Source organism: Anser brachyrhynchus (assembly GCF_964034855.1).
Source record: "Anser brachyrhynchus genome assembly, chromosome: 5".
In the NCBI taxonomy this organism is placed as follows: Eukaryota; Metazoa; Chordata; class Aves; order Anseriformes; family Anatidae; genus Anser; species Anser brachyrhynchus.
This window is the reverse complement of record NC_137699.1, coordinates 12,630,330-12,653,008: the sequence shown is the minus strand read 5'-3', so window position 1 is coordinate 12,653,008 and position 22,679 is coordinate 12,630,330. Positions and strand designations below refer to the sequence as shown.

At 45.5% G+C, this 22,679-nt stretch overlaps 3 protein-coding genes across 5 annotated transcripts; 1 reads left to right on the top strand and 2 right to left on the bottom strand.

Moving 5' to 3' along the window:
• Positions 1-792: 792 nt before the first annotated feature.
• FAM180B (family with sequence similarity 180 member B) lies at positions 793-10,247 on the bottom strand. Its single transcript, XM_080592599.1, has 3 exons — positions 4,405-10,247; positions 2,456-2,535; positions 793-2,162 (listed from the first exon to the last, which is right to left on the bottom strand). Exons 1-3 carry the CDS (start codon positions 4,469-4,471, stop codon positions 1,719-1,721), a joined length of 591 nt encoding a protein of 196 aa, XP_080448725.1. The 5' UTR covers positions 4,472-10,247; the 3' UTR covers positions 793-1,718.
• Positions 10,248-10,400: 153 nt separating this feature from the next.
• NDUFS3 (NADH:ubiquinone oxidoreductase core subunit S3) lies at positions 10,401-15,229 on the bottom strand. The gene is made up of 6 exons (XM_080592596.1): positions 15,066-15,229; positions 14,093-14,190; positions 13,684-13,833; positions 12,356-12,481; positions 11,830-11,949; positions 10,401-10,650 (listed from the first exon to the last, which is right to left on the bottom strand). Exons 1-6 carry the CDS (start codon positions 15,178-15,180, stop codon positions 10,483-10,485), a joined length of 777 nt encoding a protein of 258 aa, XP_080448722.1. The 5' UTR covers positions 15,181-15,229; the 3' UTR covers positions 10,401-10,482.
• On the top strand, positions 15,226-22,538 carry KBTBD4 (kelch repeat and BTB domain containing 4). Of its 3 annotated transcripts, none has more exons than XM_080592572.1 (4): positions 15,226-15,340; positions 16,969-17,589; positions 20,191-20,297; positions 20,873-22,538. In XM_080592572.1, exons 2-4 carry the CDS (start codon positions 16,998-17,000, stop codon positions 21,731-21,733), a joined length of 1,560 nt encoding a protein of 519 aa, XP_080448698.1. In that variant the 5' UTR covers positions 15,226-15,340; positions 16,969-16,997; the 3' UTR covers positions 21,734-22,538. The 3 variants fall into 3 exon arrangements, with proteins under 3 accessions (XP_080448698.1, XP_080448700.1, XP_080448699.1); XM_080592574.1 differs by having other exon boundaries at positions 15,260-15,430; XM_080592573.1 differs by lacking the exon at positions 15,226-15,340 and adding an exon at positions 15,802-16,007.
• Positions 22,539-22,679: the final 141 nt, after the last annotated feature.

Below are 22,679 nucleotides of genomic sequence, written 5' to 3'. Positions count from 1 at the left end.
GTCTGCTTTACAGATAGAAAAGCCCTCAAACAGACCCTAACAAAATCCTGAATTCAAAAGAATGCCTTTGTATCTGAGTAACCAAGCCAACTCCCTCGATGTTTATCCAGACATTTATGTAGCTCAAACTGTATATTCTCCAGCAAGGCAATATTTTCAGGCACTAGTGACATCCCAGCTCAGCCTTTTAATGATGTTCTGTGCTCAAACTGGATGTATTTGCAGCCACTCCCTAACTCCATCACTCCATACGTATACTAGACATTAATGACTGAAGACTGAGGAAAAGGATGAAGGGTAGAGATTAGAAGAACATTTAAAAAAAAAAATCAGGGCTGGAAGAACATGGTGGGACACTAGCTTACTAGAATTTGTTTCAAATGACATGCTAATCTTGATCCCTACATCCTTTGGGGGGGGGGGGGAAGAAAGCTTTATGAACTGCATAAATCTGTCCTGCAGTGTCCTTTTGTAGCCCTAACCTTACCTCTAAACCCATTCTCTGTGGCATCTTGCTTCCAGGCTTCTTATTCCTGCCTCACCATTTTGCCTCTCCATCTGTTGGGCAGCAGTGGCTTGGAGGAAAACAAAGTAGGTCAAAAGCTAGCAGTTCCCACTTTGAACGTCACATACCTCCTTTTTCAGCATGGAAAATTAAGTGTATATTGATAGAAAAAGAATTTCAGATCCCACCATCTAAGCACACACAATGAATTTTCGAAATTAATATAGCTAGAATGGCAGCAGAAAGCCCAGTAGAAACAAAAACATCAACAAATCAAAATCCTCCTGTACAGGTAATTATATTTATTTAATTCCATACAGCAGCATGTAAGACAGAAAAAAAGGTTAAAGATCTACTTCTACAAAATAATTATATTTCTGATTTTAAGAACAGAGATTGTGTATTTGTTATGTTTGTCTTTAAAGTGCCATAGTTGTATGAAAAAAAAAAAACTTCAGAAGAGGTAAAATCTGCTGAAGAAATAACTAGGTCACGATCCTTAGGAATTTAAATGAGATGTACGGAAGTGTATTCCAAACGAATAGCTGACACAAAGCAGTATACATACGTAAATACAATACGTGAATACTAGGAAGCTTCATGGGATACATACATTTTCAGGTTGGTCTTTAATGAACACGTGAGGTGGGAAATAACTGTGGACACATCAAATGTGATGCTGCATAACCAGAAAGCTGAAATTAAATACACCACCTCTATTGTGAAACGCAGCAGTATCTGCTTCGCTGATTACTGGAGAGGAGAAACAAGACTGCATTTGGCTGAAACCACAGAAGGAATATGAGGCTGAACTGAATTATTCAAGATGAATTCAACTAGGACACCAGTGTAACATCCTGGAAAAAAGCTGCCAGGACATCTCCCTAGAAAGCATCAGTGATCAAGACAGATAACACATCTAAATAGCACTGCCCACTTCAGCTCAGCCCACTTAAAAAAAAAAAAAAAAAAAAAAAAAAACGAGAGAGAAAAGGGCGAGATGCACTTTTTAGTTTTGTCCTGGTTCATATAAAAATTAAAAAACTGTGTATAAATCCTTAGAGGGTTGCCAGCACAATGCAGAAAACAGTACAAAAAAGTGTGGCATATTTTTCTACAAAGTCCTGAATACTGAGGAAAGATTGCCAGCGTTCTAAACAAACAAGGACGCAGCTGAAGTCAGATGTGTCCTTTCCCATGGCACTTTCCCTTTTTAAGTGTCTCTCTTGGTCCTGGCCAGGTTAGAATGATAGAACTGTTTCAGCGATGCTAAATGTGAAGGTTTCTCCTTCCAGCGCCAGGAAGCCATAAGGAGAGTGGAATTTGCAGGGCAGAGCCCCTTGCACAGATCACGAAAGATTTCATCAACTAGCTGGGAGAAAAAATGGATCCAGAGATTTTTATCCAGACCCTGAATGGAGCGAATCTGATAGGCACAGTAAACACTGGTGAAAATCAGACGGTCATACTCTCCTGGAGGCAAAGGGGCATCGGTCAGTGAATAATATCTCAGTAGCTGCTCGATCTCCATCGGTGTTTTGGGAACTTCATTCTCTAAGATCTGCATGAACCGCCGCGCTGGGCGCAGGGAGGCCAGCTCTTCATCCCACAGCCGGATGGTCCCATTGGCCTCGATGTCCAGCCTCCCCCAGAGCATCTGGAAGAGAAGAGCAGCACGAGCATTTCAAAGCCGCCTGCTCGATGTCTGTCTCTGCCGGCCCCACGCCCCTGCTCTGCCTGGCCCAGAGCCTCGGCTTCCCCGCAGGGCCCTGTCCAGCCTCCCACCCTGCCTCTCCCACTGCCAGCCCGCCCCGCTGAGGCATCTTCCAGGAGTTCCCGAAATACGGCGGCGATGAGAAGAAGCAGAACAGGTGAGTTTTTACGTGCAAGCAGGTGGGAGCGCAGGTGCTAACAGTGCCTCTGCCCAGAGGCCCCCAACGCCCCGGAGACCTCTAATATGACGTCGGCGTCCTCTGGGCCGCGACGGGGTGTGTTGGTGCTGGCACCATCCCTGCTGCGAGGATGTTCATCTGGAAGACATCAGGCAGAGTGTGACACCACAAGATCATGGCCCTTCCCATTTGTTTCTGTCATTTGCTTGTCGATAAAGCCTTTGGTATTTCTGAGCTGTCACTCACGGCTTGCCAAATATGACAGATGCTGATCACAAGATTTCAATGAGCAAAACAAGCTTCACAAGAGAAGCAGAAGTGGTTAAGGGAGGCAAGTATGAATTTTGGGTATGATGACCCCAAATCCTGCCAGCACAGAGCTATAGCATGTGGCAGCAAAGGCATTCGTCTTGGAAGGCTGCAAGGAAATCTCTCACGCTGCGGGTGGGTGCAGCAGGAATTTGAGCAGATGCGTTTTGACAACAAGTTGCTTTGTAGCTTTTGCTAGGAGAAAGAAATGCTGCCCAATGGAAAGACGGTGCCAGCAGGCTCCTAGAACTTTTGGTGGAAATGTTACTTGGTGCTCACCCTGTTTTTGTACTTGTTCCCTGAGCATCTGCCACTGGCAGATGCAGATTATGAGGCTAACACAGTCAAATCCATGGCTGTTCTCATGTCCAGCTAATTTCTTGCCAGGCCACCTAACCTCATTTAAACTGGGAAAAAATGAATACTAGGCCAGAAGAATTAATGTGAGAGTCACATTAATCCCAATAATCCTTTATTTTTTGTTTACTAATTCTTCTAATACTTTAACTTTCTTTTTCCCTTATTTTTTCTTTCTTTGTGGAAAAAAAAAAAAAAAAAAAAGGAGACACATATATCCTCAGTCCAGGACTGTAAGAGGGATGCTGCAACCCCTCCCTTCTTCATGTTGATCAGCATAGTCATGAGCCAAGACCCTCTTCTATGGGTCCTCTGGGTCAGGAAAGATGAAATGCAAAAGCCGATATAAAATAGTAAGCTCTCTGACACTTCTCATTATTATTTTTATACGGATAAAGCTTTTCTATATTAAAAAAGAGAGAGAATATACATTGAATACTCTAGAGTTAAGGTCAGCAGGTGCTTAGATAAAGTAGAAAAATGATTTAATACTGTATGTGTGTGATGACTGCTACCAAACCCCACTTCCAACTTTCCATTCTTGATTAAAGCTTTTCAGGGAGATAGATGTACAAGCTGCCTGAAGATCTGCTGTCCCCTCAGACTGAGCTTTGTTTCTCTGCACAGCTGCAGGATCCCTAATGTAAGCCAGCTGGGGCTTTGGAATGTGAGCTGGGCTGTAGCTGCTTTTTCCTCTTCCTCCATGACTGTGCCAGCAAAGCTTTTACACCATCCGAAAATTTCTTTCCTGGGCTCCTCCTCTCAGCTAACTGATCCACAAAGTTCACAGATACCTCTAATGAAAGACATCTGCCTGGCTTGCAAAGTCAGTCAATTTGTTGAATAACCACCAAACTGCTGTTATTTATAACCATCTTATACATTTACGCAGCGTTAGATTTTGAAGTACAGTAAAACAAAAATCAACCAAAGCATAACAAATAATGTATTGAAATAATGTATTGAAATAATAACATAAATGTAATCTGGAGATGGGAAAAATACTCCCTTATTTACTTTATCATTCAACAGTTGTTCTTTTCCCCAAAAAGCATCTAGAAACCCCCCCACGTTATTGCAGGAGCAGACTTTTTCAGCACAGACCCCCCCTCCTCCTGCCACCAGAAGCAGCAGCAGGTCTCCATCCTGCAGGTAGGCGCAAGCATCTCCCTCTGGGCACAAAGCCCAGCTGGGACTCCAGCTACCACGCTCTCCTGCATCAGCACAGCTAGCAGATGCCTTTGAGTGTATCTGAAGAAGCAGGCTAAGCGTAGCACCACGGGAATTGCACAAACATTTGCCAAGCCAAGGAGCTGCCCCACGAACAGGTGCACTTCCTACCTGTCAGCCTCTGGGATCCAGCGAACACACACAGCACCAGCCAGGTGTTGAGCTGCACCTGGGCCATAGTGGCCGTGCCCAGTAGTGGTTCACATCCCCTCCGCGGACAGCGCCGGGTGTAAAGTGAGAGCTGTTTGCTGCAGTGTCTTTCTTGGCTGCTTCTGATCCCAGCAGCCTCTGCTGGAACCGATCTGCCTTTCTGTGTTTATGGTTGCAGTCCCGGGAAGGGCTTTGCAGTTGAACTTGCTGACCCAAGAGGCTATTTTCCATCATATTTTGGAAAGTTGGAAGACTTTGTTGTGAAGTTTTTGGCAATATTATTGAAGGTTCTCTTCCAAAGACTGACTTTCCACTGCAATTTATTATACAGAGCTATTAGTTGCAAGAAATTTTACTACACATGATTGCCTCTGAGGAATAGGGGAACCTCTTGGTCCCTTCCTCCTCTGCACAGTGCCTCTGTCCCATCTCTGTGACCCTTCAGTTTTCCCTTTTACTGAGTTTGAAAGTTTGCAAATGATCCAGAAATGTGACAAACAGATAAGGCCACAGTCTGGGCAGATTCATGGCAGGGCAATAGCAGCCAAAATATACAAGCATGCAGACTAAATGTTACTTGTTCAGCTCTGTAGCAAACCTTTGGGAAGGAATACTCAGTGTAATGACCTAGCAAACTGCAAGGATCAGAGCCAGTCAGGCTTTAGCACCTCATCATCCTCTCTTGTGACTTATGGGTTACAATGAGCAAGGTCCGCCTTAGGTGTTGTGAATTACACAGAGGAAACTTCATCTGATTCCCTTCACAGCAGGTATCTGTGTTGTACACATCCTTGCACTTTCATTAGTGCCTAACCCTCACTTGAGACACTGTGTATTTCTCCTCTGAACGGCGCAGTATTGTTGCAGGTTCACCAACAGGTTCTTGGATGTGAGGGTCATACAAATCAGTAATAAATATAAATAAGCAGTAATGTCATCTCCCTCAAGCTAAAGGTGTTCTCTGGGGAAAAAAGTCTGCCTAGAAAAGACAGGAGGAGCTGATGTGCATACCCTCCTGAGTAAGTTAGAGGCTGTCGGTTTGTGGTGACTTTGGTCACCAGCTATTTTATGGGATGATGTTCCAGTTAATAAGCTGTCAGTGTGCAAGCCAGCCATTCTTCTGCAACTTCCAGGATCTGCAGCTATGCCTGGCAATATGTGCTCACAGCAGCTATCAAAAGTGGCACAGATTTATTAAGGAAGGAAGAGCCCTCAATACCTGGAGCCATTTTTCCCCTGTTTGGATCAAAATAAGACCTGTATCTGTCATAGCCTTGGCTATCTTACAGTCAGATGACACTTCTTTCAGTTTTCATTATTTTCTGCTGCTTCTGCTTCAGCTGCATCCCTTTCTTCTGAGATATCTTTTATTAAACTCTAAATAATATGCCACTCAAGAGGCAGACTCGGATGACCCATCTGCGCAGTGAGATTGATGTGCCTTCTGCTTCGTGCCAGTCCTTTAAAATCTGCAGTGCACACCAGTGTACACATGACTCTGTCTAGAAGTTACTTTAAAAAACAACAAAAACCCGCATCTTGTTGGTCATGAAATAGCCTCTCTAGTATGCATCTGGGGGGCGGGGGCTGTAGTACATGACAAAGGAGTCATCCAGGATTTTGGCAAACATCTGCAAAGGTTGATTTTGTCGATAGGAGTATTTCCTAGGAACAGCGTGCGGCTGAAGGTCTAGAAGAGGATACCCATTTGGTGGGAGGGAGAAGAGAGGAGGCTCACGGGCTGTGCTTAGGTGACTGATACAATAGCAGGTAGGAGGCAAGCACAGATGGTAGACGCTGCCTTGAGCTGGGGAAATTTTGCACAACTGCCTCACTATCGCAGAGAAAGGCAGTTGCAGAGCACTGATAAATGTACACTTTAGCTCTTTGTAAACCAGCAGTGGTTATACGGGACGTGCACAGAAGCAAGTGAGTTTGTAACAGCTGCACACAGTCCCTGCCCATGCGATTGCAATGTTAGGTGGTGCACCTGCTCCTCCTGAGGGATTTTGTCCTTGCCAGGTATTCACAGCTGAGTGTGCACAACCCTGCCGCTCCACGCTCCCTCTGGTCATGCCATCTGTCGTAGGCGCAGTTTCAGCGAGTCACATCAAGCCAGGTTTCTGCAGGGTCACCCTGGCTGCTTGTGGCATTTCCACCAGGACTTCCTGAAATCAGGAAGATGAGAAAGGGGAACAAGATACGCAGAACCAAAATCTGTAGAAGCTGGTTGGAGGTTGATCCAAAATTTGTTCCAAGTAGCAGAAGCTTTGCCCGTCACAGGGTAATGGTGCAACGGAGTGAGGAACTATCAAAGGAAGAGACAAGTGAGGTAGCAGCCACTGTAACCCAGTTTGCCAAAGTCACAAGAGGCAGGATCTGCTGGGAAGAATTCCTCTGGTTCTTACATTATAGACCCCCACAGACCCTTGAACCTTGTTCATTGGCATTTTTAGTGCCTCTGTTGACCATTATGTTTTTTGTTCAGGCCTTTTATTTTGCACCTTGCATGGGTCTTTCTGATTTTTCAGTTGTAAACATACCCATAGATAGCAGTGTTTGTACAGGTGAAGCTAGCTGGCCTGTCAGCACTGAGAATTTCTGCTGCTTCCTTTTCCTGTTACAGATTACATCGGTATGCTGGGACGGGCACCTTGCCACGGGGACCTACACAGGCTGTGCTTAGATATGTAAGAGGCTTAAGGCAGCATCAGAAGTCACAAGGTGTGGATAATGCAGCACCAGAAGAGCCTCTTTGGAAGAGATGTTTCTTTGAGATGGGACTGCAAAGAGATTGGCAGCATCTTCATCAAAGGGAAATTCTGCTTGAAAATTGAAAAAACGTCTTGCTTCAAATGTCTCACTCATAACTTGGGGAGACCTCAGTCCCCTACCTAGGCTTGTCTAGCACGTCTTCAGGGGAGGTGGATGAGGAGATAAAGAAGGGTAAGAGAACAGGAGAAGAAAATCTCATGGCTCATGGGAAAGGTGATGTTTAAATCACAGGAGAGGAAGAAGAAATAAAAGCTTGAGGGAAGTAGGAGTAAAGTACTGTCCATTATCAGATGGGGCCTCCACAATTCTATCCTTTACAGATATGGTGCTGCTGGTCCTTAAGGAAATGGTCTCCTTGTCTTTTTCTTCTAGTCTGTGAACCACATCCAGCTGCTTGAAGCAATAATGGGCTGTGTAACAGTGAAAGGGAGGGCACCACCCCACTGCACAAAAGAGTGGGATGGGGCCTCTCACAACTCAGGGAAGATGTAATGGGATGCAGGTAATATGACTGTCATCTAGCCTCTCCTTCAGTACTCCTGTAACATCTGCTCTGCAGGAGTTCAAGGCCCAGCTGAAATCCCCATCTGGATCTTGACTGCAGATCAGTCATCAGGGCCCATACAGATGGTGTGGCTGTGATGCAGCCGGATACCCTAACACCATCAATAGTCACATCCCCAGGGACAAGACGTTGCTTGCCCAGCTGTGGGGAGAAAAGCCAGAGTGCTGGAAAACACCAGCAAAACATACTCAGCTGGGGAAGCTCAACACGGTGACTGTGAATCATCGCTTAAAGTCTAGTTATTCAGCTCTGCGGTATCAGAAAACACGTCTCCTGAATAGGGCATCTGTAAGTCAGCTACCACAGATATGTATCTCACCCAGCATCCTACTACATTTGGGAAATCCAATGCAGGCAAACAAGCTGACAGCCTCATGGAGGCTGGCAGCACGGACCAGGCAGTGACAGAGATTTGGAAGATAACTTTGTGCTTGACCAAGCTGAAAACAGCTTTGCCCACCATGAAGTAAATGCCCACCAGCCACAAGGACCCCAGGGCAAGCAGGCTTGTGTGTAAGGATAGTCCCTGGGGCTCAGGAGCAGTGGAGGGGGTGTGCCAACACTGGCAGTACTTTGTGAAGCTATGTAACATCCATCTCAGGCATCCAGGCACCACGTGCCTGGGTGACTAAACTGCACTCTTCACAAGTCCCATCCAAGACTTCTCTAATGAGAAGACATTTGGGTCCATTAGCAATTATTCCACTTATCAAAGACCCGCTGGAGCCAATGCCTGTCCCCACGGGGCTGGCTGTTTTGGCTCCGGTACACCCATTCTTTCACAAAACTTGCATTTTATCTGACTTGACAGAGCACTGTGTCTAACCTTTCATGATGCTATGTCAATCAATTTCTCCTGCTATACAAACATTATGTTTAAATTGTGTTTTCCTTCTGTTCCAGCCACCATCAGTCTTCTAACTTACCACACTGGGAAATACATATTTTTATTATACATGGACCATGAGTCCTGGCATGGTGCCTCATGCACCCTGGGATGGGTGAGGGAGAATGCAGGGTGGGGGGCAATGTGCTCGATAAAGAGTTTTCACAGTAACAGAAGTGGTGCCACAAACTTTTCTGCCTTGTGCAAAGGGCATTCGCATGCAAGAAGAGCCTGTGCAACAGAAAACAGAACCAGCTGTGGAACATGTTGTGGGAATGACTAAAAGTACATTTCCTATTTAATCAATTAAATTAATAGCAGACCCTAAGAGGAGCTAGGAATCATTTAGAACCCCAAACTTCTACTGATTTCTTGTGTTCCTTTCTCCTTTCTTCCTCCCACAAGAGTTGTACTTTTTAAGGAAAGTGGCAAATGCTATCAGTTTTAACTAGAGAACGCTGTTCTGAGTCACATCCCAAACATGGCCATAGCAGCCTGAAACAAATTAAGGGGGAAAAAAAAGAATTTAAGTCCATGCTTACAAGTCTAGGGTGAAAACAAACATGAAGCCTGATTCTTACCATACGGTTCAGCTCTTTATTCTTGCAAACAGATCAGATTCTAGTCACAATGATTAACTGTCTTTTTTTTTTTCCCTTAACTGAATTTGTTTTGTTCTCTCTCTTCCTCTATCCCATACTCTGACCACCCCAGATTCTTTTTATTTATTGATCTTACAATTTAAAAAGCCTTAAGTAGCACTGGGATGATTCAGGTAGTCTCTACAAACTCTTCTGAATTATTTTGTAAATTTTCTTACACAACAGTTTTCAGATTTTAATGAGGTCAGTCAGCTTTCTGATGCAGAACTGTGTTATGCATTTTTTGGACTAAGAACAAGGGACATTATTAATTGATGACTGCTGTAATGTAATCTCATTCAAACAGCTGGTGGGTGGACTGAAACTACAATATTTCTCCATTTTTTTTGGAGAGAGATGAGATTTTCCACAAGAGCAAAGATAGTGGTAATGCTATTATCTCATAGAGCTCCGAGTAACTGGAATAGTGACAAAAAGGCATACTCTTGTCTACGGCACAAGGGAGGGGAGAGGAAAGGAGATATTTTTGACTGCAGGAAAAAGCAGTCTGAAGAAGTTGGAGAAACTAAAGACTGCTAAATCGTGAAGAAAAAGCTGGCACGAAGGAGTAGCATGTAAGAGGTTACCTGCAACTCCTTCTGCCAGCAGAACAGACAGACCTAACTCCCAAAGGAACAACGCAGACATTTCCACAATCGATTTGGTGTGGATCCAGATACTTCTTGTGTTGTTCTACTAACAGCTGTTTTAGAACCATTTACAAAAGCTACGTGCGTTTTGCTACATTATGATAATCTTCCCATCTTGGAGCTGAGATACTGCTCTCCCATTACTTAAGCTGCACAGCTGTTTCAGAAGTCGCCTGGAGTTTGCACTAGTGAGTGCTCAGGCCATGACTTATGTCTACAGGGGCAGCTAGCAGAAGCCGTGTATCTACAGCATCTCAGCCATAGGGAATGCCTGGACTCCATTCAATTTCCAAGCCAAAAAGACAAATCCAGTGTCTTACAGTTCAAAACAGTAGATAAACACCTACCAGTTGGACTATCAGGACTGCAAATTAGCATCCCTCATCTTTTGCTTTTCATCTAGTTTGAAAACAACGTTATTCATGTAACCATGACAGACATGAATCTCACATCAATTTTTATTATTATAAATACTATGTTCGAACAGAAAGGATAGTGCTATGCACCTGCTCCATTCTGATGTTATTTTGCATCTTCTTTCTTGGCTCCTGCTTCTATTTTCAGGGGTTCTGGAGCTGCACGATAGGCAGGAAATGTCTCCCAAGGACTATTCAGATCAAACTTGCGAAATTCCTGAGATAGCTCCACAGGTTCTGCCACTACCCGTTTCACTTCATCATCATACCGCACCTAGAACAGTGCAAAGGACACAGGCCGGTCATTTTCATACAGCCCCCATGCCCCCTCCACTATTGGATGTACACAGTAATGACCCAGGCCACCCTCAAGTACGAGTAACCCCAGTTCTTATGCCATGGATAGGGCTTGGGTCTCTGCCACAGCTTCAGTGCTCCTCATTATTGAACAAGAGCCCTCCAGATGCCACCAAGACCTCTGTACTCTCCAAAAACTCCTCCTCTTTGCTACCACGCACCCCACATGTCCTGGCTAACCAATCTGAATTAGGAGTGCCCAGCCTACAGTCCACATGAAGTCTACTCGGAATAACAGATTTAGTTTGTCATATGACAAAGGAAGTTCTCCTGAGTCACTGCGATAAGGTGGTCCATCCACCTGGCAGAGCTGGGGACTACTCTCATGTATATTTATAAATGCCCATTATGACAGCTTGTTTGGTTTGTTTTGCTTCTTAGCATAACATTCAGAACACAGGTGAAGGGTAGTTGAGTACCAGATAGGCTTGATTTACCCTCGTTGTGTCAGTTCCAATCTCCAAACCTGTTGCCTAGTCCTCGCTTACAGGATTCCACAGCTTCTATTTTCTTAAAACCCTCTGTTGCCTACAGAACTTCACTGTCTTCTCCTGAGACTCAGCTCAGTCTTAGAACTACACCAAATACGAATGCTTCTGCAAGGCAGTCATTTGAAACTAGGCAGATACCAAATACACTCATTTCACGTGTGGTTTACCACACAGAGGTAAACATTTGATAAACGACAAGTCAGTTCAACTAGAGTTTTGTAATCTGGGCCTACAAAAACTTCAGAAAGTAGAATTCCCACTGCATAAAGATCAGTCTAGTCATTCATTCCAATGGAAATCTCCAGTTTTGCAGTGGAAAGTTTAACGTTTCAAATGAAAAACAAAAAGCAGAAGCACTTTCTCTGCCTTTGGCATACGTCACATGAAATTTGCTCAGTGTTGCTGGCCTTAGGCTGCCTTATTATATATAATACTTTGTGATGACTTGAAATGCTGGAGATGCATACTCACTGGAATACACACAAGTGAAATGTCTTCAGACCCCTTTTAGATAAAGGACTACAAAGCATTCACATCTCCGTACTGAAACTCAGAAAAGAGTATTACAGAGATTTGATCACTTTAGACACAAGTGTATCTCCTACCTCCACATAGCCAGAGAGCGGAAAGTCCTTCCGGAAAGGATGGCCTTCAAACCCATAGTCTGTGAGGATTCGCCTTAGATCAGGGTGGTTGGCAAAGAAAACACCATACATGTCCCAAACCTAAACGAAAGGGAGCCTAGTAAGTTGAATTAGATAGTCTTATCTCCGTATCAACCTTTCTAGCACCTCCATGCTTCCCCACCTCATACAGAAAGGCCACTCCATCCAAGAAAACAAAGGGGTCCTTCTAACACACTGCTAGAGGTAAGGCTCCTCTTACTTTGAAAAAAGTCCCCTTTGTGTATTATGTCCACAGAATTTCAGTTCCGTGCCCAGCTTTGTGCAGTGCCAGTGTTCCATGCAGGAATTAATTTAAAAGCAAATTAAACAGTGTTTTTCCCCTACTCGGAAAAGACAGCCAGTGAAACACCTCCCCCTTTCTCAGGGCCTTAGATAATGATACCATTTTTAGGAAAATGCAGCCCCACTCAACAGAGACTCTGCTCCCAAGTAAAATGGCACTCACCTCTCTTTCATACCAGTTTGCTGCCTTGTGCACAGACACTGCTGAATCGATAGGCGTCAGCTCATCAGTGTATGTCTTCACACGGATCCGACTGTTGAACCGCAGAGACAGGAGGTTGTAAACAATCTGCAGTAGGATAAAAGAAGACATTGGCCATGTACGGACTTCAGAGATCTCTTCACGGTACGGTACTGGCTGAGCAAAGATGTATGAAGCCTATTTCAAATATTCCTTCTCAGCAAAGTCACATGCAGCACCTAAGAGCTGGGCATGAAAAGTCACCGTAACTGAGGCTCTGATAGTTTTTCTCTTTCTTAATTCAAGAGTAACAAAAAGGATGTGTGATGTAGAAAACATCACTGATGAGGAGCTGAAGTAAAACGAACACTAAATCTTAAAAAAGAATACTGATGCGATGAAGACGCATGACAATAGTCTGTCGTAAAGAAAATGACTATAGATTACCCCCAGTATCCAGTGACCCTGTTGGTATGTGATTTGATACCACAAGATAAACCAACGGGGGAAACAAATAAGCTATTTTTCATAATCTTTCTAACTTGCTGGGAACAAAACCAGTTCACTTCTTATGTCAGAAAGATGATCTGCCCAAATTGGACAAGGAAAGGAGGACATCTCTTCATCAATAAGGTTGCCTAAACCATAATCAGCCTCCTGCAGCTTGTGGTCCCCAGGTATTTTCTTCTGTTATCTTACACAGACTTTCCTAGGCTAAACTACAACAAGGTCTTTGCAATCATACTGTGAAAAAGGCTTTCTAATAGGTGAGAAGACAATACACTGAGTGTCTAATCTCCTTCAAATAGGTCCTGACTTTCAGAAGATGTTTTTAAAACTACTAAAGATTTTTCTTTTTTAGAAGAAGAAAAAAATTAAGGAGAAAATCTGTGGAATTTAAAGAAAAACTTGACTGTTTGTGTCCACAGCAGCTGACAGACCTAGGTGGAAGAAGGAAGAGCACCAGTTCCTACATGGCCAGAAAAAAGTCTCTAGACACTTTAATAAAATCAAAGCAAAACAAACAATAAAACAAAAAGAATAATAATAAAAAAAATTCAACAACCACCTCCCTCCAGGGGGAGGGAGGAGAAAGACTTTCAGCAGAACACAAAAGGAAAGCTAGGAACCCATGCAGTATTAGTTCTGCTACTGCTTCCAGGATCAACAGGTTAAACAAACCCAGCACTTCAGAGTGGATTTTTTTTTTACTGTCAGAAAGCAAAAAATGCAGTCAGAGCTGCAACAGCATCCACAGCCATCAGCAGGTGTGGAGCTCTCCAAGTCCGGCACCTGTGAGTGGTTCTTACCTCAAAACGGTACTGCCGAGATGGGACATCAACAGCAGTCAAGTCAGCCAAGGATTTGAACTGGGCATTAGTGTGATCCCGAAGGAAGGTCAGAACTGGAATAATCCCATCTGGATGGATCAAAAGCTCCAGCTCGTTGAAGCAGGTCACCTGATGAAAACAACAGAAAGGGAACTAGCACTAACACTAACGGGACTGAGCGTTGCACTGAATCCAGCAGGACCCATATACAAAGGAAGTATATGGTACAGCAGACACGATGACATCAGAGAAAGGGGCTCAATAACAGCCCTAATTTTCACGTAATTCTGACAATCTTTCTTCCTCATAACAACATCTAATAAAAAAGTAGTGAGTTTATGGGTTGCAGCCACCTCCCAGCACGAACAATTTCTTAAACAGCACTTACCTGTGCTTGCTGGACATACTTGGGCAGGATCTCAGCCACGTACTCCCCAAACGCACAGAGCTGCTTCTGTTCTACTTCATTTTTTGGTCTGACAGTAGCTAAAGAGAGCAACAGGAAAAGCAGTAACTCCCATCCCTTGCTTAAAAATCCCTTTAATCGTTCTGCCTCTCAGTAACTTCTGCAGAAGGCAGGAGGATTCAAGTAACCCACACAGCTTTCTTCTGGTAAATCCAAAGCTAAACAAACCATACGTGCATAGGGGAACAGAGGGCATGTCACAGAGACTGGCCTATAGCAACACCTGGAGAACAGGAGCCAGAGGGGAGACCTTGTCATCTCTACAAGTACCTGACAGGAGCTTGTGGAGAAGGAGGGTGTCAAGTCTCTTTCCTCAGGTGATAACTGATAGGACGCAGGGAAATGGCCTCAAGTTGCCCCAGGGGAGGTTTAGATTGGATATCAGGAAGAATTTCTCCGCAGAAAGGGTGGGCAGGCGTTGGAACAGGGCGCCCAGGGAGGTGGAGCCCCTGTCCTTGGAGGTATTAAGCGAGGTGTGGATGTGGTGGTGCTCGGGGACATGGTTTGGCAGTGGGACTCGGCAGGCCATCTAATGACTCGGTGATCCTAAAAGTCGTTTCCAACCTAGATATCCTGACAGAAACCTGGATGAGGGCGTTTACATCTGTGCTACCCAGCAACTTTTGCCCGCCGTGCAAATACAGCAGAAGGGACACCCCGGCGGAACGACGGAGAGGAAAACAAGATGGAAGAGGGGGGCTGCCACGGCCGGGTGACTGAATTCGCACGCTGCCAAGGCCGCTCAGCCTGGACCCAGAACGGCTCCGCTTTTCCAGACAACGCAACCGGGTTTTTCGCCAGCACCGGCTCCCCGACCGGGGGCTGAGGCGGGCGACCCCTCACCCCCCTCCCGCTGCTCGGACCCCGCCGGGCCGCCCCCCGCCCGCTGACTTACGGCGAGTCTCCGCGGCGGAGCCCCCCGCCGGCCGCGCCTGCCCCGCCGCCACCGGGGCCGCGGCGACCCGCGGAGGGCCGCGCCGCGCCAGGCCCCGCAACGCCGCCGCCAACATCGCCGCAGCACGGCCGGGCAAGGGCACGGCCCGGAAGAGGAAGGCGCCGCCGCCGCCGCCTCCCCCCTGCTCTCCCCGCCCCGCTGCGGCCGCTCCCCGGGCGCTTCCGGGTCGGTCGGCGGCCGGGAAGCGGCGAGTGCCCGGCGGCGCCTGGCGCAGGGTGAGGGGCGCGGGGGAGCCGCTGGGGCACCCCGGGGCGGCGGCGGCGGCGGGAGGCCTCGGGGCGGCGGCATGAAGGGAGGCGCCGCAGGTGGGTGCCGCGCCGGGGGGGGGGGGGGGCGGCGGTGGGGCGGCCGCCTCGGCCTCCGGGGCCCGGCTGGAAGCTGCAGGGGCTTTCGTTACAGCGGGAGCCGGGCTGCAGGACGGAAAACAGCGGTGGCGTGTGCTGGGCTAACCGCGGCTCCCCGGCCTCGTACAGCCGGGTGTGAGGCGCCGGCACGGGCTGTGGGTGCCCGTCCCTGGGGGTGCTCAGGACCCGGTTAGGTGAGGCCCTGAGCAGCCCGGTGTGGGGGGAGAGGGGTCCCTGCCTGCGGCAGGGGCTGGAATCGGGTGGTCCTTAAGGCCCCCTCCAACCCGAGCCATTTTCTGAACCGCTGTAGGACGCTGCTAGCAGAGCCGCTGCACGACGCTGCGGGTATAACTGAGGCGGGGAGGGGATGGACTTGCTCAGCCCATTGCGTGTAGACACTGCTTCCAGTGAACACAACTCGAGTGAAGAAATTAGGAGCTCTCCTGTACCACGCAGAGCTGTTGTAAGAAAATGCACGTTTGGCAAAATGAAGTGTGGGAGTAACTAGCAGCCTCTTGGAGAAAAGTCTTGTCTTTAGGTAAACACTCCGCTGGAAATCGTGTTCACTAATAACTGAAGGAATTTCTTGTTTTAGTCACCAGGGTGCATAGTTGAGAAGCTGTTAAGAAACTATTCCTACTAGGTGTAGAAACAGGTTTAGAGGGGACGCAAATGGGCATCTATTTGCTTTTAATGCTGTTGAGCCGTGTTAAGGGAAAGTTCTTTCCTACAGCAGAAGCTTTTTTTGACACAGAAACTGCTTGGAGCATTGCATGTAATCTCTGTTACCTACTAAGAAATGCAGCAAAATGAGCTATCCTTGCCACTTTGGGGAAATGTTGGCTAACAGCATCTAGTGTGTTGTTTTGCATGCTGAAGATGTCTGGCACGTTAGCAAGCTGAGTATGACCATGAGTTACCTCACTTGGTTTGGTTGAAGAGCTGGCGGTTATGTCCGGCGGGCTTTTTGATAAAAACAAACCCACCTGAATTGGTAGCACTCCAAAAATTCATCACTTCGCTTTTGCATGGTAATTAACCCCTATTAATGACATGAGCTGCTGCCTGTGCTTGTTGTGGTATGATATTCTAACCCTTTTTTTCTTTTATCTAGCCCAACTAAGGTACTGCCACTTTCTCTTCGCATTGCCAGTTTCCTAGGGTGGTTGCTGGACTTTCCACTTGAATAACTGTTGCTGCATTTCTTTGTGTCAGTGAAATGAGTTGTGAAAAGATATGCAAATCTTGCAATTCTGCTGGGATGCAATGCTCACTGTACTGGAAGTTTTGTATATATTATAATCTTAATCATGCCAACTTCTAATTTGTTTCAGTTGTTTGAGGTTCTGAAACTCAAGCAGAAGTGTCTGGCTGTGCTATTTATATTCAATCTGAAATATGCTGGCCTCTTACCAATATGCTTGATTTTTCCCTGTATGCTGAAGCACTGCATTGTGTTGGTGGGGGGAGAAAGCCTTATAATCATTGTGGTTTTACAGATTGCTGGAGGTCTGATCTGTGCAGCACCATGGACTCGTCAGAAGAGACTGGAGGCTCCTCTGCGGAAGAGAACTACTTTGTGAACTACACCTTTACTGACCGCTCCCACTCGGGCCGCGTGGCCCAGGGAATTATGAAGCTCTGCTTGGAGGATGAGCTCTTTGCTGATGTTACGATATCAGTGGAAGGCAAAGAATTCCAGCTGCACCGTTTGGTCCTCTCAGCTCAGAGTTGCTTTTTTCGTTCCATGTTCACTTCCAACCTAAAGGAAGCCCACAACCGGGTGATTGAGCTGCAGGATGTCAGCGAGAGTGTCTTTCAGCTCCTTGTGGACTATATTTACCATGGGACTGTAAAGCTGAGGGCAGAAGAGTTGCAGGAAACCTATGAAGTGGCAGACATGTATCAGCTGACTGCCCTTTTTGAGGAATGCTCCCGTTTTCTGGCTCGTACGGTGCAGGTCAGGAACTGTCTGCAGGTCATGTGGCTGGCAGATCAACACAGTGACATGGAGCTCTACACAGCTGCCAAACACTGTGCAAAGTCACATTTATCTCAGTTGCAAGACACGGAAGAGTTCCTACACCTACCTCTCCGCCTACTGACAGATATCCTTACAGGTAAGGAGTTTTTGAGACACGCCATGTTGTGGATCTGGGAAGAGACTTTCAGCCTGTGAGTCTAGCAGGGATTGATCAAAACAGATGGAAAGATGCAAGCTTTCACAGTCACTGTCTATTCAGAGGCTTAGCTAAGCAAGGCAAAACATTCTGGATAACTTAATTAGAAAAAACAAAACACCACAACACCATAAATTGTTAGTGGACATGCTATAGAACTGTCAGGATCTATGGTATAGAAAATGGAGATAGAGGACGCAGGTAATTCCCAGCAGTTCCTGAGTCAACAGATTGGAAATAGTACATTTTTTTTAATGTAACTTAATAACTTTAAACAATTTTTGTTTGCATTAAAAGTAAAACAAAGAAGCATTTCCAAAATGAACACCTTAAGAACATCTTTTTCTTCTATTGTAATTCTTAAGCATTTAACATTGTAATGCAATGACTCAACATTTGTAAGAAGTCTTGAGCACAGGCTACCTTTCTAGACTATGTTAGTGTTATTAACAATTTTATATAATTATAAGGATTATTTAGGCTAGGCAGTCAGGTGACTGAAATAGAAGCAGTGTAACATCTTGGGTAATACAGTAATTACTCTTAATGTAAAGGTAATAGTCTTCCACGGTAATGGATGCAATGACTTAGTGTTGTGAAGGATGTGTCAACGTGTTAACAACTTGTTTTGTCTGACACCACTGCTTAAAGATTCTCTGCTGCCCTCATACACGGGCAGCGCTATAAAACCTCTTCATGATGCCTCAGTCACAACTCCATTTTTGCACGTTTCTGTATCATTGCTAGAGGAAGCAAGAATGTAGAAGAAGCTCATACATTCCAATGTGCTGCACTCGAGACCAGAGAGACTCCCCCTTCCTTGCTTTACTTAAAAATAATTCTGTGAACAAGTAAATTGCTATAGTTTGTGTGTCAGTGGTTTATATGCTGTTACAGTAATAAACCTGCTGTAATTGTCTTCCTTGGAATACTGGCAAATCTCCCCATAAGACCTAAAGTATCCTCTAAAGTTGAGGTTATGTGTATGGGAGTCTTTACAGATATTCAATTGCAATATTTCTTTTGCAACTAAAGAAATTCACAGTCAAAAACCTATTGAGAATATGTACTGATAGCTCCAGAAAACATGATAAAACTAGGGTAACTTTGATAACTATGCCTAGCTAAAATTGTTAAACGAAGTTGTGACTTCATTAAAACACAAAAATGATTAAATAAAGGGTGACTGACCTCTGTAGCTTTAACTCTTCCTCATTGTGATTCCATGCAGTAATCATAGTTTCAGGACTTTGGCCTTCAGTGTTTGTGGGCCTTAATTAAATTAATTGCTTAAGAATTTTTTTCCATGCATCATCTATTTCCATATATAGAATCATGTTACTCAATATATATGGTGAAACTTGGTCCATGAAAATGGATTAAGAGCTGAAATACACTCCTATTGCTTGTAGGGAAAATCTTTTTGCAAGTGCTGCTTCTTTGTTTAGTTAATGGACAATTAAATAGAGGAAGCTATTAGTGGCAAGGATTAAAATAAACTTCATGAAGATGGTAATTTATTAAGCTTACCTTCTGTTGCGCCCTGGGACCCATTTCAAAATCAAAGTTTTTCCATTTAACCACTACATCTGATAAAATGGATTTCCATAAGCTGTTTACTATTGAACAGATTCAAAATACCAGCTTTCTCTCTCTTCCCCTCCCACCGCCCTTTCCTCCGTCCTTCCAGTATGGAGAAAAGGGTCAGAATTTGTCAGATGCCTTCAGCATCACTGAATTCAGGGTTTGTTGGACTACAAAATCAGAGAACCTTTTTAAAGTGAAGCCTGTCAATGAATACAGGCATAATTGCTGGTGTTAGGGCAACTAGCCAACTTTCAAACTGGAAGGAAACACTTAAAGTCTTGTAGGTAGTGTGCTGCTGCTGCAATAGTTTATGGCATAGCTAAAACCTCCAGTTATGCCTGGAAACAAATTGAAATCTGATGCACTCTGTTAAGTTTCCTACTGTCACACTACTAAAGAAAGCTGTAGTAGCTCACAGGGGATTTCCAAATGTTGACAGGATAGCAGCAACACAGATGTTCAGTCTTGAGGGTCAGCTGTCTGACAGTGCTCAGAGAAGAACAATTTCTGCAGATGACCTTTGCTAGATGAGTTTCTAAGACTAGCCAAGGAGCCAAGAAATGCAACTGCTGAAATTTTCATTTTCAAATAAGAGAACCTAATCTACCTAAATGCTTAATTGTGTTACTATTTTTTTTATCATCTCAAAGCATGTAAGGTCTCTTCCCTGCCCTCTTTCTCTTTGACATAGCTTCCTTTGTTGAAAGTCATCCAAAATGCTTTAAATCTGACAGCTCTGTCTTCTGATATTTAACCAAGCAAATTGCATGTAGACGCCTGGCTGGCAGTGCTGATCATGCTTGCCAAAATCTATAAACCTTTGGATCTTTTTTTCCTCCTCTACAGGGTATGGTTTGTGGCAGGAGGGGGTGAGGGAGTTGCAGGAAAGGATGTTCCTAGGTACACACACCTATGTCTAGATACCATAAATTTCTTTCTGTCCCCAAACCGCAGATGGCGTTCCGTGTTCTCAGAATCCGACGGCTGCCATAGAAACCTGGATCAACTTCAACAAGGAGGAGCGAGCAGGCTTTTCAGAGACACTGCGATCAAGTCTGAAGGTATAAAAAGACCTTCTGTTCCAGGCTGGTGTAGCACTTGCTGGTTTTGCACTTCCCAAGGCAGGGTATATTCTGCTTGCAGGTGTGACTTGAAAGTCGCAAAACACAAATGCCATTGCAATTCACAATGTTTGCACGAGGAATACTTTCGTTGTTATAAATTGCAACCCTATTGACAGCTTTTTTAATTTTAACCTGAGGTGGTTTTTTTAGCGATTAGGGCAATGTCACAAATAACGCATTTCACCAGATGCTGTTATCTGAGAGATCATTCAGAAATCTTATTTTGGCATTCCCCTCATAGTAAGTACTCTATCAGCGATGTGGCCAACCCTTAACTAAACTGCAGTCACTCGGATTCCAGTGAAGTCTATTGCTGCTTTGCTGTCAGATACAAGTGGTGTCTTGAAAAGGCTCTGAATGCTCTAGGGTAACAAGGCTTGGGAAGCAGAATGCATGCCTCACACTCACGGGTGGGTCCTGAAATGCTGAAAAGATTCTGTCTTGGGCATCGCTGACATTTATGTGAGCAGACCTAATTCTGGTAAGGTTGACAAGCTCCTCCTTTCTCTTAGGTGATTGGGGAAAATGTTCACATCTACCTGATTGGAAAGGAGTCATCACGTACACATTCACTCGCTGTCTCTCTGCATTGTGCTGATGATGACTCCATCAGTGTGAGTGGCCAGAACAGCCTGTGTCACCAGATCACCGCAGCCTGCAAGCATGGCAGTGACCTGTATGTTGTTGGTGGCTCTATTCCACGACGCATGTGGAAATGCAACAATGCGACCATAGACTGGGAGTGGTGCGCGCCTCTGCCCCGTGACAGGCTCCAACACACGCTCGTCTCTGTACCAAGCAAGGATGCAATATATTCCCTTGGGGGGAAGACTCTGCAGGACACTCTCTCTAACGCTGTCATATATTACAGAGTACGAGACAATGTCTGGACAGAGACCAGCCAGTTGGAAGTGGCTGTCTCAGGGGCTGCAGGTGTAAACCTTAATGGTGTCATTTACCTGCTGGGCGGGGAGGAAAATGACCTGGACTTCTTCACCAAGCCCTCTCGGCTTATTCAGTGCTACGATACCAACACAGAGAAATGCCACGTGAAGCCATACGTACTGCCTTTTGCAGGGCGCATGCATGCCGCCGTACACAAGGATGTGGTGTTCATTGTGGCTGAGGGGGATTCACTGCTGTGCTATAATCCCCTGCTGGATAGCTTCACCCGGCTGTGCCTGCCAGATGCCTGGAGCTCAGTACCGTCCCTCTGGAAGATTGCCAGCTGCAATGGCAGCATCTATGTTTTTCGAGACCGCTATAAAAAGGGCGATGCAAATACTTTCAAACTCAATCCAGCCACCTCTGTTGTAACAGTCACAAGTGGCATCAAAGTGCTGCTCACTAACCTGCAGTTTGTCCTGGCCTAAAGGGGGAAAAACAGGCCCAGTGGTAGGAAAAGGCAGCAACGGTGTTGTGCTGTGCAGCTCAGAGGCACTCAGCCACCCTCAGCACCAGTCCCAATAATTACGAGTTCACAACATCCAGAAAAGAGCCCATCCTCTACACCTGTGCAGAAGTACAGGCTTTCTAGCTGTGGGCCTGTCCTTTTACGTAGCACTATTGAAGTTGAACTGATGCATCTTAGATTTCAGATGGACTAAATGCTATTACTGTGATCCCTTGATGATAAGCTGCTTGTGTTTGAGGCCCAAACTGCAGCAAGTGGCTTTTTTAGCCTGGAACCCATCCACCAATAACAAATCCTATAGCATATGGACGACATCCTCCTTGGCACAGACTGCTAGTTTTAACTGCCCGGGAGATTGTGGGTTGCTGCCATTGTCAGTCACAGAGAGACGTGCACTGTCTGTCCTCCAGGGATGTCCCCATTTAAACGTTCCTGTGTCCCTATTCCAGAAGGAGAGGCTGGCAGAAATACTTGCAGCAGACAGATTCCAGAGCTGACCCCAAGACCCTGAGTAGGTTGCGTTATTCAGCACTTCTAGAGGAGTGGTAACAAACTGGGAATCTGCTTACTGCTCTATCATCACCTAGCATAAAGAGGGAGACCATTTTTATGAGCATTGGCTTCCTTTACTGTACAGGGAATCCCTGCCTGTAATCATAGCATAGTGTTGGTGACAGATGGAACTAAGACCACTTTCTGCTACCCCTCTGTTGGCACTGTAACCCTTTGGGTAAGAATCTGAATAAAGTCTCTGCTGAGACAGAGTTTTCTTTTCTTTTGCTGCAACTATTTTAGAGCCTTCTGTGGATTGCAGTTCAGCTTAGTGCTAATGCTGTGCATGGGAGAGATCTATGGGGCTCCCAGAGAAAAGACTAGTCGTAAGAGAGAATGCTGTAACGAAACAG